The sequence below is a fragment of the Limanda limanda genome, chromosome 19, assembly GCF_963576545.1.
Source record: "Limanda limanda chromosome 19, fLimLim1.1, whole genome shotgun sequence".
NCBI classification, from domain to species: domain Eukaryota; kingdom Metazoa; phylum Chordata; class Actinopteri; order Pleuronectiformes; family Pleuronectidae; genus Limanda; species Limanda limanda.
In genome coordinates, this window is record NC_083654.1 from 19,905,917 (window position 1) to 19,924,695 (window position 18,779).

Here is an 18,779-nt window from a genome sequence, read left to right on the forward strand (position 1 = left end):
GGTATAAACTAATGTAAACCTTTGTAATTTTAATAAATATAAACATATATAATCTTTAATGGTAGGCCCAAATAATCCTAAATGATATAATACTCAATAGAAACTGAATTTCAAAGGGTCAAAAACATCAAAGCATCAGTGACAAACATCAAAGACCTCCTTCTTCCGGGAAGCGGACCAATGAACGCAGAGAGGCGGGTCTGACTGAGCTGGAGAAAGAAACGCCACCGCTCCTACGTCAGTCGCCATTTTGAGACGGTCGAGCCACCGACTAGTTGCAAACGTCTGTTACGCAGCAGGTCTGTAGCGTTTTTTAATCATATTTACGCCGATCTACGAACCAATGTCTCGATTTCACAACAACCGCGGCGGCCTCGGGATGAACCACTTCCAGGCCCGCAGAGGCGGTGCACCCGGGGGCCCGATGCGCGGCGGACTGATGGGGAACCCGAACTTCAGGAACCATCCTTTCCAAAACCAGAACCAGAACCGAAGGGGACAAAACAACAACTTCAACAAACCGAACAACCAGGGGCCACAGATCACCCCCCAGAAGAACCTGCCCATCATCCCTCCACCGACCCCCGGCCCGGCCCTCACCATGAAGGGCCCCATGCAGCAGCAGCAGACGCCTGTGGCGGCCGTGCAGACACCGAAGCCGGCGACCCCCACTCCCGTAGTCAGCATCAAGACCTCCCCGCAGAAACCTATCCTGTCCTCCCCTCCACCGATCCAGGTGATCAAGAACCAGAACCAGACCCCGGAGCTCAAGTCCCCGGTCGGAAACACTAACGGACAGCAGCAGCAGCAGAAGCCTCCACCTCAGCAGCAGCAGCATCAGCCGCCGACCCCACGTCCGAGCCCCAGGTCCGGGCCTCACCAGAGCCAGAGGAACACCCCGTACCAGGGGGGCCACCGGGGGGCCCCGCCGCCAAGCAAGTTCAAGCAGGAGCGGGAGGAGCAGGAGAAGCGGGCCTCGAACGCGAACTCCGCGGAGAGCAGCGCACCACAGGTCGGTGATAAACCCTGAAAAACATTTTTTCCCCCAGTAATGGCGTCGGTAGCCATTGTTAGCCAAAGCTAGCTCAGTTTGAACGGCTGTGGGTGCGTTCGATTTGAAACGTTGTCCAAGCTGAGCGGGCGGGGTTTCCCTCAGCGGTGTGAAAGTTAAGCATACCCGCCTGCTTAAAACGCGCAGCGGCACTGACCGTGATGCAAATCGAACGCACCGCTGTTTAGTCGTTTTACCCGTCCGCCATCTTGTCTAACACGTCTGTGGTTTTATCTTCAAAGTCTTATCATCCTGAACAAGATGATTGGTTTAGATTATTATCTGTAACACGATATTTAATTTAATTATTTCTTTTTGTATTAAATTCATCCTAGATTTTGTTAGGGTTATAAAATGTAGGACGGGCTCGTTGTTGCCGTCAGTGAGTGGGGGATGGGCGGCCTAGAAGTGAGGACACCGAGGAATCAGCTAGAATATTTACGTTTAAAAATAGCGCTGGACCGTGAAGCCAAAATATATCAATATAAAGTATAAATATAATTTGACGTCGATCATTTTCACTTAATTTCCTGATATTTGTCCCTCAGTGAAGGATGTGGTTTCAAATTCAAAAATGTTCAAATCACGCTAAACCATTTTATAAATGGTATTTACTCTATATTGTTATAATAATTGACTATTTCATCTTGACTGGTATAAACCAATTTAAACCTATTTCATCTTGACTGGTATAAACTAATGTAACCTATTAATCTTAACTGGTATTAACTAAAGTAAACCTATTTACTTTAACTGGTATAAACTAATGTAAACCTTTATAATTTTAATTAATATAAACATATATTATCTTTAATGGTAGGCCCAAATAATCCTAAAGTGAGGACACCGAAGAATCAGCTAGAATATTTACGTTTAGGACTGGACCGTGAAGCCAAAATATATCAATATAAAGTATAAATATAATTTGACGCCGATAATTTTCACTTAATTTCCTGATATTTGTCCCTCAGCGAAGGATGTGGTTTCAAATTCAAAAATGTTCAAAACACGTTAAACCATTTTAGAAATGTTATTTAATCTTTATTGTGATAATAATTGATATTGCTTTGTTGCCCCTTCCAAAATGTAACGCAATCCACCTTCGTCGTAAGTGAATTCCTGTTGATCTCCATGAGTCTCTTGTGTAACTGAAACCTGATCCCTGTTGTGTGTCACCAGGAGGGATTCAAGGCGACTCTGTCCATGCTGCTGAAACCCGGTGAGAAGACGTACACTCAGCGGTGTCGTCTGTTCATCGGGAACCTGCCCAGCGACATCACAGAGGAGCAGTTCAAGAAGCTGTTCGCCAAGTACGGAGAGCCCAGCGAGGTCTTCATCAACAAAGGCAAAGGCTTTGGTTTCATCCGGCTGGTAAGACTCCCCCCTCTCAGTTGTTCTGTGTAGTTGTGATACATTGTCTGTTTCGAGTGTATCCCTAACTAGCTGTGTTTTGTTATTACAGGAGTCCCGTGCACTCGCAGAGATCGCGAAGGCAGAGTTAGACGACACACCGATGAGAGGCCGGCCCTTGCGTGTCCGCTTCGCCACACACTCCGCAGCCCTGTCCGTGAAGAACCTGTCCTCGTTCGTCTCCAACGAGCTCCTGGAGGAGGCGTTCTCACAGTTTGGAATGGTCGAGAGGGCCATTGTCATTGTGGACGACCGTGGGCGCTCCTCGGGCAAGGGCATTGTCGAGTTTGCCTCCAAACCTGCAGCCAGGAAGGCTCTGGACAGGTGCAACGAAGGCGTCTTCCTTCTCACAACGTAAGTGATGTTAAATCCTCGAATCATTATTTTTTTTATAGGCCATGAATGAAGCTCGAAATTGTGCTTATTTGTCTGTTTGGCTTGTTTCAGGTCACCTCGGCCTGTTATCGTCGAGCCTCTGGAGCAGTTTGATGACGAAGACGGTCTCCCAGAAAAACTGGCACAGAAGAATCCCAGATATCAAGCGTAAGCACGTCACCATAATAGAACAGTTTCATTTTCCATTGAATGGTGTTTCCTTACGGTTACAGTGACCCTTTCTTCTCCAAGTCATTGTTGTGGTAGCGGCAGATGGTGTGATGTGGCTGATGGGGGCGGGGGAGGGAAGATTCACTGATTGCAGCAGTTGTAAATCAATATTCTGTGTTAGGTGGCAGATGTTGGTGAATCAAGGGTGGGTGATGGGGGATCATGTCACCTCTAGGGATGGGAATCGGCACGGGCCTCCCGATACGATACTATCACGATACTTAGGTGGCGATACGATATGTATTGCGATTTCTGTGGGTATTGCGATTCGATATTACGATTTCCTGGGATTTCTTCTGGTTATTTTTTTTTTTTTAAATACTGGACCATGGAAAAATGTTGAATCATTCCTTCAAATACAACACAGTCAAATTCACTTAGAGCTTTACAAGTTTTATTTCAAATATTAACATTAACTTAATGACTGCCGGGCAGCCAATAAAGAAAATGAATAAGATGTGCCCTATTATTGTATAGCCCCTGTCAACTGCACACAAACTGACAGATTAAGACATGTATGCCACTTCGGCTACTTTCAAACAATAAATAAAAGGTAAATTAAATAGAATGAATGAAAGTTTACTTAAAATATAAACTTTGAAATAAACAAAAAGTAGGCTATTGTTGTTTGCATGTAGGCGATGTAATGCTAGTGCTTGGGTATGTTTAGATTCTTCTGCAAAAACAAGAGCTGGTCAACTTGCTCTGGGGTGATGTTGCTCCCCCCATATATCCCCCCGGTATAAACCAATAAATATGTTTTTTTTTAAAAATCGATTTGGGAGGCAGCATATCGATTTTAAATCGTCATTCACAAGAATCGCGATTTGTAACAGAATCGATTTTTTCCCCCATCCCTAGTCACCTCTCTAGAAGTTAATGAAACCTGAAATAAAAATATTTACCAGTGTCCGGAAATTTACGTTTTGTAAAATTTACAATCGGTGGAAAGAACTCTACTACTAAGTCCAACTCCTCATGGTCTCTGAAGCAAATTTTGGAAGAACACTGTATTCAACGAATCTTGGTCTTGTGTCTACAGAGAGCGTGAGGAGCCTCCTCGCTTCGCCCGTCCCGGCACTTTTGAGTTTGAGTACTCCAAGCGCTGGAAGTCCCTGGATGAGATGGAGAAGCAGCAGAGGCAGCAGGTGGAGAAGAACATGCGCGAGGCCCGCGAGAAGCTCGAGAGCGAGATGGAGGATGCCTTCCATGAGCACCAGGCCAGTCTACTCCGACAGGGTGAGTGTAGATGTAATGTTGTGTGTTGTCTGCTTGATTGTTGTGTTCTTGAACTACATTAAACGCTTGGTTTCATGTCCTTTCAGATCTGCTGAGGCGACAGGAGGAACTTCGACGCATGGAGGAGGTCCACAGTAAGGAGATGCAGAAGAGGAAGGAGATGCAGCTCAGGTATTTGTTAATTAGAATTCGGAGTCTTGTTGTTGGTTGACAACGATGTTTGTCATCCAGACATCCTCTCTTAAACAGATCTGATTACTAATGTTAAACCTCAATCATTTGTTTTTAAACAGACAAGAGGAAGAACGACGCCGGAGGGAGGAGGAGATGCTTCGTACGAGAGAGATGGAAGAACAGATGCGCCGGCAGCGTGAGGAGAACTACAGGATGGGCAACTTCATTGATGTGAGTGGATTTTATATGTAGTATACAAATTATATATGTTTAATGAAGTGAGATACTTCAAAGGTATTCCCAGGTTTAATGTGTATTTCCTTGTCTTTGTCCTTTTATCACAGAGGGAGAGGGAAATGAGGAGTGGAGCGATGGGTAAGGAATCTATTTTTCTCTTATTTCCTTGAGATTATTAAGAAATAATAGCACCTAAGAAAAAATCAAGACTAACACGATTTAGTTTTAATATTAAACATATTTTTTTATTTCTCTTAAGTCCCCTATTTTGTCTATATTATCGAAAGCCCTGCCATCAACAGGTCACGTAAGGATTTTGCCTCAGGTGCAGTATGTTTTCCTAACTTGTTCTGTCTCTGATAGAAATGGCCTTCGGTGCAGCCGGCCAGAAGTTTGGAATGGGCTTTGAGGGACAACAGGGAACAGGAGGCCTGATGGGCAACGAAATGGTAACGTATCCCATTTTTGGGAGAATCCATATTTAATGTCGTCTGTGTTCGGCTCTCCTTTTTGATGAAGACGCCCAATTGAGTTTTTTTAGATGTAAAAATCTGCTGGTTGAGCAGATTCTGGAAATGGAACGACTTGTGTCATAGTCGCTCTCAAGTGGCTTGCTGGATAGTGAATGTGACGGATATGCCGCCTGTCTGACAAAGTTTCATCCAATGGCAAGCCAAGCCCCCTCAGCTGAGTCCTACCGTGTTCCAGTTGCAAAACCATCATCCTGCACTAAATCTAAGAAAGATGCTCTTCACTGTGTTCTCTAGTATCTGTAGACAGACGCCCGTGGCTCCTCTCACTTATCACACTGTCTGTGTTATGGACTGACATTGCAAGCCCTGTCAATCTGAGCTGGACAGGCACCTTTTCTGACCGGAAGCAGAATGGCATCTACCGGTGTTTTTCCAGTTCGAAACCACTTTTTTGGGTTACCAGTTTCATGTTTAATTTGTCATGATGAAGAAATTACGCTGCATATCAACAGGTTCTGGTATTTTTGTGTGGCAATGTTTACCCTGTGTGACGCTCTTTAATTTGACACCTGCAGTGTGGTTGTAGTTCATCCTCTGGACCAGCAAACTTCCACCTTCCTATCATCTCTTAATTTTTTTAAATGAGCATCAATTAGGATTTAGTGCAGGTTGATGGTATGAGACATTTTTGAACAAAATTATAAAAGCAACACAACAACTGGAGTAATTGAAGGGGGCAGGCACCGCCTTGTGACTTTGTGTTACATGTTGTTAGTCGTGGACCAGGCTCTGTGCCTCCGGCAGAGTTGTAGTACCAGTGTTAGCTCTGTTTCTGCCTTACAGTCGCCAGTAAGAGCGGCTTAATGTTTGCTGTGAATGAAAAGTATTCTGAGAATACTTGGCTTTCTAACAAGCTTTGTTCTTTTGTATAAAAGCTTGTATATGCTGCAAGTTATAACAGGTAGTTTTTTTTTATTTATTTCAAAAGTAATGGGCTACACGTCTAGCTTCTGTCGCCAGGGTTTGTTCACCCATGGATATATTAATTTGACAAATATTTTATCTTTGCATTACAATTTGCATTTGAAGGGATTTAAGAAGACTTACTAAGTAATTTAGTTTTCAGATTCAATTCATTGTAGCAATGTAGATTTTTACAATGCTACATATTCACAAACACTCAGGTTACATCAGTTGTGCGTCCTGACGCAATCGTTTTTGATAAACACCTTAAATATAATTTAGAACATCTAATAATGGCTGAGCAGATGAATGTTGAGTAGATCAAACTCAAAACGCTCATGTTCTACCTTCTGACTACATAAGTGTTTTCTGTTCTAACTAATTTATCCACTGAATCTTCATGTTGTGAATCTGAGCTGGCCTCCTCTGCCGGACATTTGGTCTTTTTCAGTCTCTCACTTTATTTCCACAGAACATGTCAGATGGCACATGTTTTGCAAATTGATGAACAGATTGTTATTTGTTTGGGGGGATGGCTGAGCTAAATATCTTGTGCAATGTTTATTTACTGTGCCCAAGTGCATGGACGTACAGTCCCTGTACCTCAGATCCAGGACACATTGAGACCACTGGTGGACAATTTGTCTTTTATCATTGCGATGCCAGAAAATATTCTGAGCCACAATTTTTGTATTGAAATCATTTACAACAGATTTTGTCACTATGGCACCAATTTTTTTGGCCCTTTTCCAAATTTCTATGGAAACATGAATTCCATCTGCAAAAGAGGAATAAAAAATCTCTTTAGAAATTGAGTCCTAATCATAATATTATACTATATTTTATCCTAAATACCCCTGTCAAGAGTTTTGGGCATGTATCTCATGCCCCATTTGATGATCATACATAGATAAACAAGGTCAGCATTTATAGAGTGCTTCACCTGATAGCCAGTGAAGACTATAGTCTAGTCTTGGCATGAACTGGACAGACCATGCGAGGTAGGCACTGACTAACGAAAGCATCACCCTCTCTTCCTTTTCCGTATGTTACCTGTGGCACCTGTGGACCTTCATATTGGAACGAACCGTTTCTTCGGATGTTCTCCTGCTGGTTGTGTTTTAAATCTGCTCACAATATAAAACGAACCACCCCTATTACCAAACCTCCATATGGACATGAACTTTGCTCTTGCGCTGTGGCCTTATCCCAAAACCGTATTCCTCCGCCTTCCTTTCTGCCTCCCTGGCACATTGCACCCCGCAGCGCAATGAGCGCTTTGCCCAAGGCGGTCCTAGGGGAATGGGTCCTGGCAACCCTGGGTACGGCAGGGTTCGGGAGGAGTTTGATGGTCCTGCTAAGAAACCCCGTTTTTAAACGCTGCTCTTTGATGCACCCTACAGCAATTTGTACAGATACTTCATAACAAATATGTTGAGTCGCATTTCTTGTATTTAAGTTTAAGATTGTTGCTACATTTAGCTTGACAATTTGCTCCTTTTATGACCGAGTCAATATTTTCATTTTTTTATTTTGTATTGTCAGTAGTTTGGAAAGATAGCTCGCCCTCATGTGATCCTTTAGTTCTTCCTGACCCATGTACATTTTTCTTTTCTAGATGTACTTTCCTCTGTGAGTCGCCGTGAAGTGATAATTGTAACATTTTTCTCAACTTTCTATGGCTGTGTTTTGTGCCATTAATTTGGATTCAAAGCATGTATTATAATAAAGACAAATTGTTCTATGAGGACAAACCTTTAGCGTTTATTCCTAAACGATGAAACGTTCAAAAACAAATCAAATCTTTGTTTAAACAAATGAAATAATGTGGTTAAATCTGCCACATTAGGTCTTAAAGGGTCTATGTGTTATCTCCGCCACAATCCTGACCTTTAAATTCAGTAAAGCGAACATTTATAAAAAAAAAAAAAAAAAAGTAAAGCCCCTACCGCGGATGTGTAAAACTTTCAGCATCTGATAAGATTTCGTCGACCAGGCTGCACCCAGGCGCAATTGATTGTGCATTTTTAATCCACAGCTTTTTAATTGCATTTCATGAACACTGCACTCGGGGTAAACCGAGACATTAAAAGCAAAAAGCTGTTCATCTTTAGTTTGGTGCACTAATATGGTCAAAGCGTTTCAGGTGAGCAGAAATACTACACATAGAACCTTTAAGAATGCAAGTATGCATAGTGGACAGACATGAGTCTCCTTATGAACACACTCTGCTCATATAACATACATAGTCCACAATAGTGTGCGTGTTCTGAGCGAGGGTTATTGGCTGCGTGGAACATGAATATTGAAGGGTCACAGCAGTTTACATTCAACAAACTTCACTTGCAGTTTGTGTTGCTGCCTTCGTTGGAGCTGAACCAGTGAAAGAGTGCTCAAAAGGTTTCTGAAGTTTGCAGTAAATTAGAAAGTGGTGAAAATGTACGTATTCTGGAGTACTCTGAAATGGGCGTGGCAACTGAAACCCAACTGAACGATGGACATTACCTATGATCCCCGACTTCCTGAACCAGAGGAGCTGCAGCTGTAACAAATGCACCAAACTGTTCTTAGAGTTACTTGATCTACAGTTCAGCAATACGCTCGAACTTGATGGACCTGATTCCGATGATCTCACAGTCGTCACCCGCAATCGTATCCACTCACCAAAGCTTTGGTGAGGAGTGGGAATGAAAGAAGAAACATTCTCCTCATTCCAAGTGACTGAACCATCAAACTCATTTTAATAAAGGTGATATCTTAAGCCTAAAAGTTGCTTTAATTGGGCTGTTGGTGACCCAGTTCTTTTAATCACACATTATTGTACATAAAGAACCCTTTAAAATAACTTTTCTACTTTTACATAGGTGTTAAGCAGCTGCTGATAATGTAAAGGCATTTGGTTAAGTAAATGATGGTCGACCCATCTATTAACAGCTTTATGATCATAGTTGGAAACACTTGTTTTCAATTGAGTGGGTGGATTATTCTTTACAATCCTGAATGCAAACAGTCATTTTTAGTTAGTTGAATTCTGTTATAACACATCTACATAGTTGGTGTGTAAAAGGAACAGAGAGGAGCATCTTTGCTGAAGGATCTGGTAAAAGGTCTTATCTGAATCCATCATCCATACCATAGCCACAGTACCTGACTACATGAAGTGCAGTAATGGTCAGATTTGAAAGAAATTGGAAGAACCAAAAGAAACTAAATTTGCATGTGTTCCAGTTGTGTCTTGAAGAAAACTTTAACTTGAAAGAAAATGGTAATGGGGAAAACATTTTAGCTCCAGTTTTAAAGACACTTGTGCTAAATGCAAGTCTGAAATTATATAAACTCAACAGTCTACATTTTGTTTAAAGAAGACAAAACAACCAGAGTCTAAATCATGTACTTATGAGCAAGCAATTTGGCTCCTACTGGAATTTACAGACTCTCTTTGCTGAACCTTTTTCACTTTATCTTACTGACACTGATGATGTTTGACATTCCCAAGTGAATCCCCTTTAACATCAGGATACACATGACAACATGAAAAAAGAAACTCTCTAGTGAGCTTTTACACAGAATTCATGTAAGACATTTGTCGTTGTTTGTTGCATTAACCATCCATATGGCCGGAAACAGATTTTTGATCCTTGATTGGGAATTATAAAGTATTGGGTTATTTGTTTATTTTCTTTCCTCCAGTGATTCTTTTGACTTGATGTTGGACCAATCATGACCATTCTGGTCCCTTCCCAAGTAATAATGTTGGCACCTGGAGGTTTTATGACATCATTTGGCATCAAGTTTGAGCTATGCCTTTATTCAATGATTTACCTTAGAAAGCATTCTTCATAAGAAGTCCAATAGTATAGTATGTCAACTTTTAAAACCCAAGTTTATTCCTTTACGTTTCATAATGATAAGAATCACTTGGTTTAATTATTTTCAAAACTTGCTGACAGAAAAATCAGTTTCAACCATTGTCCACAGAATGTAACCATTTTTGTGAAAGGTTGTGTTACTTAAGTTCAAACAAGCTCACGTCAGCATCTGTCTCCAGTTAATGTCGATGCTAAAAACCTTTAACCTTGGTTGCATCTTTATTTTTATGAATTAGGGGACCTGCATCTCAACTTTGTAGTTACTTGTTTAGTCATTACAGTGTGACTCCAGCTGCACTGACAGCAGTGTGCAAGTTAAATAGATTCAACAAGTATAGGCTACAGCTGAATATTTTCTATACTGCATTGCTAATGATTATTATTATCAGAGCTAGAGGAACCGGGACCCTGCCTGGAAACATTGACCATCAAACTGTTTCACTGTCCTCGGAGGCTGACAACCTGTGGACCTATAACAGGAAGACCTCAGTGCATTATGGGGGATCGTCAAATAGCTAAAGACTCTTTTTTTCCACTGGGTTGTTAAGTCTTCCAAGGGCTCCTTTGTCTTTCATCTGACAACCTGCAGAACACATTGTAATGGAGGCAAAGCGGAGGACGACACTTGGATGAATTTGGTAAATTGTGGAGTGTGCACCTGAAATGTTGCGTGTGTTTGTGTTATGTCCATTTTTTCTTTAACAGGTTTGCCCAGCTTTAAGAATTGTGGACTGTGGAGGAATTTGAGGCTGTGTAGTGTGAACCCAAAATGACCTGTTACCCAAAGCAAATATTCTGGGATTGCAAGATTCAGCTGGCACTGTGCACCAGATTGTAAAGATTTGGAATAAGGAAGCCAATAAACCTCTGGGCCAAGCGCCAATATTTTATCGTAGACAGCAGCTATCTACGGTCTTCTGTTCACTGTTAGAAGTTAACAGTACTTTTTTTTTTATCTCAAACGGCAATACTTTTTGTAGGTGTTATAGTTATAGCTCTATATCAGAGCAGATTTATAAAATTCACTTTTGAATAATGTAAATCAGCATAAAAGAAACCAGAAGGCATCCGGCCCCTAAATGTCTCACATTTTCACTCTTGTGCCGGTGAGTTACAAGTCAGAAAACATTACCGATTTTATTCATGACTTTTTAAGTGATTAATTAATTGGAAGAAAAAGCTAAAACAGTTTCAACATAATGGATTTTGGTAACATATGATTCCCAAATATTAAGAGATTACTTCTGTTGTTAGACCCAGGTTTCGAGTCATATTTTGCTCTTAACTTTTTTTTATCAAGTGATTTGGATCGTCAACTCTAGATAAAACATTTTACTGATTGCCAACTACATTCATCGAAATAACCCAATTTTCAGCAGTTTCAGGTTTTATATTTCTTCTGGCACCTCGGCTGTGTTTGTGAAGTAGTATTAGTGTCACTGTGTTTATTTTTCAGATCTTCACCTTAACAATCGATTTTTTTATTTACCTTGGCCTGTATTTGCTACTAGAGTTCTTCTAGACTTGATATTCTGTTGACCGCTTCTAGTAAAACGGATAGTCCAATTTTGTTCATTAGGTAATGTAATAGAAATCACGAAATTAATTATGAATACATTTAGTTTGACGCCTCATCCATTTTAATAGTTTTTAATTGGTTGAGTACATTTGATTGATATTTTAGAAAATAAAGTATTTTCTCAAATTGTCCCGATGGACCAGTAGATTTTCAACCTGACATGAGCTTTAGTTCTTACAGAAACTGTAAGTTGGAAGATTTTAAATCATGGTACTTGGATGTGGACTAGTAACTAATATATCCACATCAAAATTTATTTCAATCACAGGGCAAATTAAACTTAAAGCAAGAGTTAATTAATATCCAGAACTTTGAAATTGACAACTTGGACTTACAAATAATAATTTAGAAATATATGATTATGCAGTTTACAGATGTTATTTTATTTTTCTTATTCGATGCAGAATAATTTATAAATAGCATTTTTTTAAAAGTAGGTAATATATTTGGTTAATTCAGAGTTTAAAAAGTGTAAAGAAGAGTTCTCCTTCCCACTGTTGGTGAACATCCTATAGAACGGAAGTAGAAACAGGTGGATCAATTGGACTGAAATGTAAATTTGAACCCTTGTAATGTTATGTATGTCTGTTGGTGTTGTGTACCATTTGTTTTTCTCTAACAGGTTTGATCATCTTTAAAGGTGTTGGACTTTGAGATGGAACTTTCCAAACCACGAATTTCAAAGTCAGTGGTAATGACAGATTTAGCAAAGGATACATTCAGCTGGACGCTTCGGTCAGAGCGAGTTTATTAATGAAAAACTATAACTCTGAAGGAGAAAATAGCTAATGTTGTTAGAAACAAATCATTATTGATTGATAGGTTGGTGGCTCACTAGTTTGGACTGAAGCTGGGAAAGTTGGAAGAATTGATCTCCTTTTTATTGCAGTAACAGTCAAGGTTGAACTGAAGTTCAGAACATGGATCCTACATTTAGTTTTTGTATTGTTGGAGTAAAATAATCTTTCAGACGTAAACCACTCTCCATAGGCCGATGCCAAATCAACCTCAGTCCCATTCTGAATAAGCAGCCTGGTTAAGTGTCACGTTGAGGGATACACATTGTGCCGACAAGTCACGACATCGTAGGAAGTGATGATCAAAAACCTGCAACTTGAACTCAGACATATCTCAGACACGGTGGCTGAAATATGTTCCACTGCCAACAGGAGAGAGCTGTTCTCTCTGCGCCCTGACGATGAGAGAACAAGGCAGATTGAACTGTACTGGAAACCTCCTCTACCTCAGTCTCATGTATTCGATGCCAGATATTAGGCACAAACTGTGGCTCTTTTTATAACTGTCAAACTGTAGCTGTGAGGAACATTAATATAAGTCATCCCATGTCTGAATGAAATTAAACCAAGAAGCTGTATATGTTTGATATTCCATCTCTGATAAGAGCCGCAGCAACTGAAGCTTTTACACTTTCAATGAGAAACTCGCTGTTGGTGGAGATTTTAAAGGTTGCATCAAGCAGCATTTAACACAATGTGTTGGAGGTATTAAACGCACTTGATTATTGAATTAATCACAATAACCTTTGACTTGATGTCTGTAGAGGGAGAGTAAGTGATTCTAATAGGTTCATTTTGTCTTAATCTTTTAACTTTTTCCTCACGTTTTACCTGGAAATCTCACGTTTATACGCAGCCTCAAGACTAGGTTTGAAACAACGTTATGCTATTCTAGTCAATCAGCAACAGCGGTCGCTGATACCTGTTGTCTCCTTGTTTTTTCTCGACAACATGCAGTTTTACAGCCAATATGGCGAAACATTTGAATTTCGCCATAGTATTGTTGCCTTGGCAATGCATTTCCATGACGTTGCGGACCGAGCTACGGACTGATGGGGGGGTATATTTCTTTTGCTGTTAGGTTTAATTCTCAGCAGTCGTTTACAGAATCACTTACTCCTCCTAAAAAAATATGATTCAAGATTTATTTAGAAGCAGCATCAAGCCCAGTGACTATATGACTGATGTCTGGAACTGGGTTGTCCCCTGTTTCCAATACCTGTTCTCGTTTTGGCTTCGGCCAAAGACATTTTAAAGAATTAATTTTGTCAGTACTTAGTTAAGATTTAAAGGCAACATCAAGCACACGTGACAGACTCGTCAGTAACTTTATTACAGAAGTCTGACATGTGGATCTCTAGTTGCCAATGCATTTTTCTTTTGCATCTTAGAAGTAAATATTAAAGCCAAAGCTTTGACACTGACATCCTTAGACTGGTTGAAAGGCTTCATGTCATTTATCACCCACACTTTTTCATATTCATTCTCTTTTGTGAAACATTCCTGACTTTAAACCTGTTGGTAAAATCTACATTTATCACCTGACCAACCACCTTACTCACCAATCTACCTGATGTAGGAGGCCTCGCCCACCTTACGGTTGAAGAGAGTATGGTGCGTGTGTTGTGTGCTTATGTCTTGTGTGTGTGTGTGTGCGCGGGTGTGTGTTGTGTGTTTGTGTGTCACGTCTTTGGGTACATGTGAGGTGTGCTAGCTGCTGTCAGCCAGCTTGTCAGAGACAGGCTGCCCCAGTCCACAGTAGAAGCTCTTCTCTGCAGTTGGGTTACAATGACGAGTAGTTCTGCAGAGGTCAGTGGACAGTAAAGCCTGGACTTGTTTGCACTGCAGCCTGAGGTATGATTACACAGATCAGCTGAACGAGTAAGGTAAGTGTCCTATCCATGTTTATAATACAAGATGCATAAGCTCTCGCATAACTTAACTCTTCTTTCCTGTGTCGCTGCTCAGTGACGCTCACAGGGCTTCTGGCATCACACTTACAAATAATGGGTTCACAGTGCAGATCTCGGTTTCTCAACCTTTTTGTGTGTGGGTGTGGCGAAGCATAATAGCCTGTGCAGTGTGTGTGTGGTTGTAGTACTTGAACTTCTCTATGTATGTGTGAAAACAACAGACTGGACGGCTGAGTCACTGGTTCAACATTTAAAAAAAAAAAAAAAAATGCAGATGTGTGAACTGGAAACGAGTCGTTGTGCAAAACTTCTGTGTCTCAAGAAAAAATATCCTGTTTATATTTTTGGGGCGTGAACCGTGAACTGGAAAATGTCTCGAATCGAACCGTGTTTCCATCTGAAATTCTCTCAAAGCTCTGGTGGTGTTTCTGTCTTTGCACCACACCTCCTTTACCTTTTGCCACATGAGACAAGACACTACACAGAAATGTATTTTCTGGTTAGATTCTTCAGTAGCTACATTGACCAGCTGATTACCCCCTAAGAAACAACAACACATTTGCCCAAAGCCTTAATTTTCCTCCCGGCGTGGATCACTTAAGTATTATAAGTCATTACAATTATAAAACATGTATTATAAGTCACTTGTCGACACAGTATTGATATCAGGAACAGCACCTGCTATCACAACCCCTGACTTTGTGTGTCCTGTAAACTTAGATCTATTTTTGTGGTAGTGTGACAGGTTCTCAGCAGTTTGAGAGTGAAACTCTTCACACAATGAGTTACTCTGGGGGGGGGAATCAAAGAAAGTGATCTTCCCTGTCAGACATATTATTTGATCTCGTACTCTATGCAGTTTGTTGAACTTTGATAATGACAAAACAATCTCTGCCACTTGGTGTGAGTTTTATCTGTCGGATGAAGAAAGGAAATATATTCGATTCTTCTTCACATTACGTATTTTTCACTCAACATCCGTCTGTTGAATAATAGACTATAAACTTGGGATTTACTCTCACCTGAAGCAATATTGCTTCAAGATCTTTAATCTAGTTTGTTTTCTTCTTCACTTGGTACTATATGTTGGTAACACAACTCCAAACCTAGATGATTCTCTGAGGAACATAAACAAGATTTGGGGATTAAACATTTTTCAAAATAGTTTCCATGACATGGAAAATTAAGTTGTACTTGAAAAGAATCATAGATACTGTTTTCTAACTTGCTAACTTGGGGCCAGCTACCAGATTGGTTATCAGTCCCATTTGAGTTGCAGTGACTCTGAACTCCACTTCCTCTTAATGGTCATCAGTAAACAGCTTTTTTAAAACGGGGCAAACACCTGAATCAGAGGTGAAGGTTTCTTACTGTAGCTTGTCCCACTGTTTTTGATTTATCAAGTCAATGATGCTTTTAATGTCACAGCAGTTCAACACACTACTTCATGGTGTCATATCTCAGTCACATCTCAACACACTCATATGAGATGCACATATATTTAGATTCAGTGCTTCACTTAAATGTCCTGTCTGATTTAATGTACGTTCCTGAGTGATTCTGCAGGACCTTTGTTAGAATCCTCACGTGTTTAGATTGTCTCTACCAGTGACGTTTGTGTGTCCATTCAACGGTGTCTTAGGCAGGAAATACTAATAGTTAATACAGCATATCCTGCTGATTTGCCAAAATGTAAAGAAGGGCTCAAGTGGAACCCTTGACTTCATAGTTTCTGTTTACATCAACAGAATGTATCCCATTTATGGGAATGGTTCTAAAACGGCATAAAAAGTTTAAATCCAGTTATCTAAGTTTATTGTGTATCACAGACCCGACACAGCAGCCCCTTCTAAAGTTTCTGATCATTTCTCATCCTGCTGATCAGTTTTGTCGGAGGAAAACCAGGAGACTAGTTAATTATCTTTCACTTTAAAACGTGCAGTAGCACCAGACTCTGTTGCTCTTCCTTCCTCTCTCCTCTCAGTACAGTCTTACTCATATTGTCACTCTCTGTTTCACCTGAACGCCCTGTCATGCCAGTGACCAGCCCGCCATGTTGAAAAGGTGCAGTACCTGACTGTGGCCATTTCCTTTTGTTGCTTCTACGTTAGGAGTTGTATTGTAGCTGCGAAGAACTCTTGTGCTGTTTATTCTCACGAGCTCGGGTGAGCTTTTTTTCAAGAGGAAACTTCACTGATGTGAATCCAGCCCTGGAGGCTCTCGATGCATCTGTCTGCACTGTGATCCATTTTCTATTTCAAACCCTGATCAGTCCACGTCCCGCCTCAAGAGTGTGATGCCAGAATGACCCGTTAGGCCTCTTCACGGCCTCGTCTAAAAGTGCACCCCCCAGAACTCTGCACTGAAAACGACCACCTTCTGTAGATGGTTTCTCCCGTGTGTCAATGTGCAGCTCCCAGCTGTTTGGGGATTCGCGGTAACACTCCTGATGTGTCAGTTGGAAGTCCAGCTTCTCACGGCTCGGTAACAGAACTCACAGGTCTGCAACAGATTTGCAAGTTGTCGCCCTGAATTAGTTTTGTCACCTCTGCACTTTCAGAACAAACGAAGTGTGCTGAGCTGCCTTTTTAATAACTGTCTGACTGAACTTTGTCCAACATCTCTACACGCTCACAAACACCTGAATGTTGTTCACATGTAATGCATGTTCACATTACATTCACATTACATGTTATCGAGAAATAAGTTTGGTTTTCTTTAAAATCTCCAGTGGTACAATCACAAACACGTGCAAACACTTCACACACACGTAGATGCTCAAGTCTTCACGTTGTTCTTTCTTAAGGTGGCAACTTCAAAACACAAGAAGTAGAAATGAGTTCACTGTCAGACTCTCACTGTCTGTTTCTCGCCACAGGATTCTGGACCAGCTGATGGAGGCTGATGATCCACGTTGATTCACCATGGTGAGCTGGACACGTGTTAGTAGATAAATAGGGTTGGAGTAGAGAAGAGGTCATTTTGGCTCTGTGATCTTCGGGTGTAACAAATCTATAACTTCATTTGTGTTCTTGTTTTGTAGGTAAAGTGAAGACGATGTCTGATTAATACAAACAGAGCTGCAGAAGACTCGGCGTCAGAACTCAGGCGACATCGGGACGACCTCGGTGTGAGTTTCTCTTCAAACAGCTTTTTACACTGAAGACAATCTCGTAGCATACAGTCCTTCCCCTGATGGTGTAGGTCTCATGTCCGACTGCACTGGAGGACTGAACCAGAGAAATAACATTTCAGCTGAATGAACTTTCTCTTTGTCTGTTGCAGAGCTGCAGATGGAGATGCAGAACCAGGAAGTTTCCAACAGCGGGTTGACCTGCTGACCAGAGGAGGGGGCGGGGTTTACTCCTGATTTCAAGTTTTAATAATAAACTAATATTGAAAAAAAAATATACTTGTTTGTCTTTTCTTAAGTGACCACTATCACCTGTGTATGTATTTCTACTTGAAAGGGTTATTTAAATATTTTATAAAGAGTAGTAAGAATTAACAGTGTATTTTACTATAACAGCATTTACTGAAATTAAAAGATCAGCCGGTTGAAGAATGAAGAGACGAGAACTAGAGAACCAGTTAATTACCAAACATTAGAGGCTTGTCTCTGAGCAGGTGGTGAATGGAACCATCCCCCCCCTCAGCCAGTCTGCCTCCGACCCGCCTCACTGCCTCCGCTCTGAGTCCAGTTACAGTCACTGGTGCTGCCGCAGTGTTTCCGCTGCTGCCTCACACACTCGTCTCCTGAGGGTTTGGCTGTGAACCCTGGAGGACGTCCAGCCAAACGGAGGCAAGACGATCCGGAGAGAAGCCTGAAGGCTCGGGCTGAATGGCTCAGGTGTGAGACCTGGCACAACAACACAGGGATTCTGGGAACAGGCCAAATACACAAGAGAGGTGACGGAGCAAGAAACTGGATGAACAACCAACGCAGATACTGGTTTATTTGGTCAATATGAAAATGTTATGAACTCCTACTTATGCCCACTGCCTGTAAAAAGACCTGGGGAGGTGGAGAGGGGGTACTGTAGTTGATGACCACCTGACCACCACCAGCTGACATGCATCATTCATGGTCATGCATGATTAATGGTGTCCGCTGCCAACAGGTGGAGCGGAACAGTCCCCTCTTCATTCGCCCCCTGCAGAGAGGCAGCTGACAGATCCAGGTCTTATGCAGGAAAGTCCGGCTTAGAAGAAACACTAGATAACAACTCAGATAACCAGGCTTCATGCTGTGGTGGACAAACCCAGTTTAACCATCAGAGCCCCTCTCAGGCGAGTTCTTCCCCAGGTGTGACTCCGACTCGCATCATCCATGAGTGGTCCTGCTGGAGCTGCACCCCCGACGGCTGTCATGGGTGGACCCCGGCCGCAGAAGGCCGTGCAGGAGAGCAGGGTCCTGGTCCAGACCCCCCTGCTCACCAGCTCCCTGCAGCTTCCACCCCGGGAGGGG

General features: G+C 41.6%; 1 protein-coding gene across 2 annotated transcripts; it reads left to right on the forward strand.

Moving 5' to 3' along the window:
• The first annotated feature begins 236 nt into the window (after positions 1–236).
• On the forward strand, positions 237–17,719 carry sfpq (splicing factor proline/glutamine-rich). Of its 2 annotated transcripts, XR_009683165.1 has the most exons (12): positions 237–1,012; positions 2,231–2,422; positions 2,514–2,815; positions 2,909–3,004; positions 4,110–4,306; positions 4,393–4,477; positions 4,600–4,711; positions 4,825–4,855; positions 5,081–5,166; positions 17,190–17,238; positions 17,355–17,441; positions 17,597–17,719. XR_009683165.1 is itself a non-coding variant. In XM_061092602.1 (10 exons), exons 1-10 carry the CDS (start codon positions 344–346, stop codon positions 7,528–7,530), a joined length of 1,881 nt encoding a protein of 626 aa, XP_060948585.1. In that variant the 5' UTR covers positions 237–343; the 3' UTR covers positions 7,531–8,914. The 2 variants fall into 2 exon arrangements, 1 of the variants encoding a protein (XP_060948585.1); XM_061092602.1 differs by lacking the exons at positions 17,190–17,238; positions 17,355–17,441; positions 17,597–17,719 and adding an exon at positions 7,420–8,914.
• Positions 17,720–18,779: the final 1,060 nt, after the last annotated feature.

Excerpts from the sequence above, each read along its gene's own strand:
- sfpq (XM_061092602.1), top strand. The coding sequence starts at position 344 with ATGTCTCGATTTCACAACAACCGCGGCGGCCTCGGGATGAACCACTTC. Across the intron at positions 2,423-2,513 it reads GCTTTGGTTTCATCCGGCTG|GAGTCCCGTGCACTCGCAGA; the intron begins GTAAGACTCCCC and ends TTGTTATTACAG. Across the intron at positions 4,478-4,599 it reads AGGAAGGAGATGCAGCTCAG|ACAAGAGGAAGAACGACGCC; the intron begins GTATTTGTTAAT and ends GTTTTTAAACAG.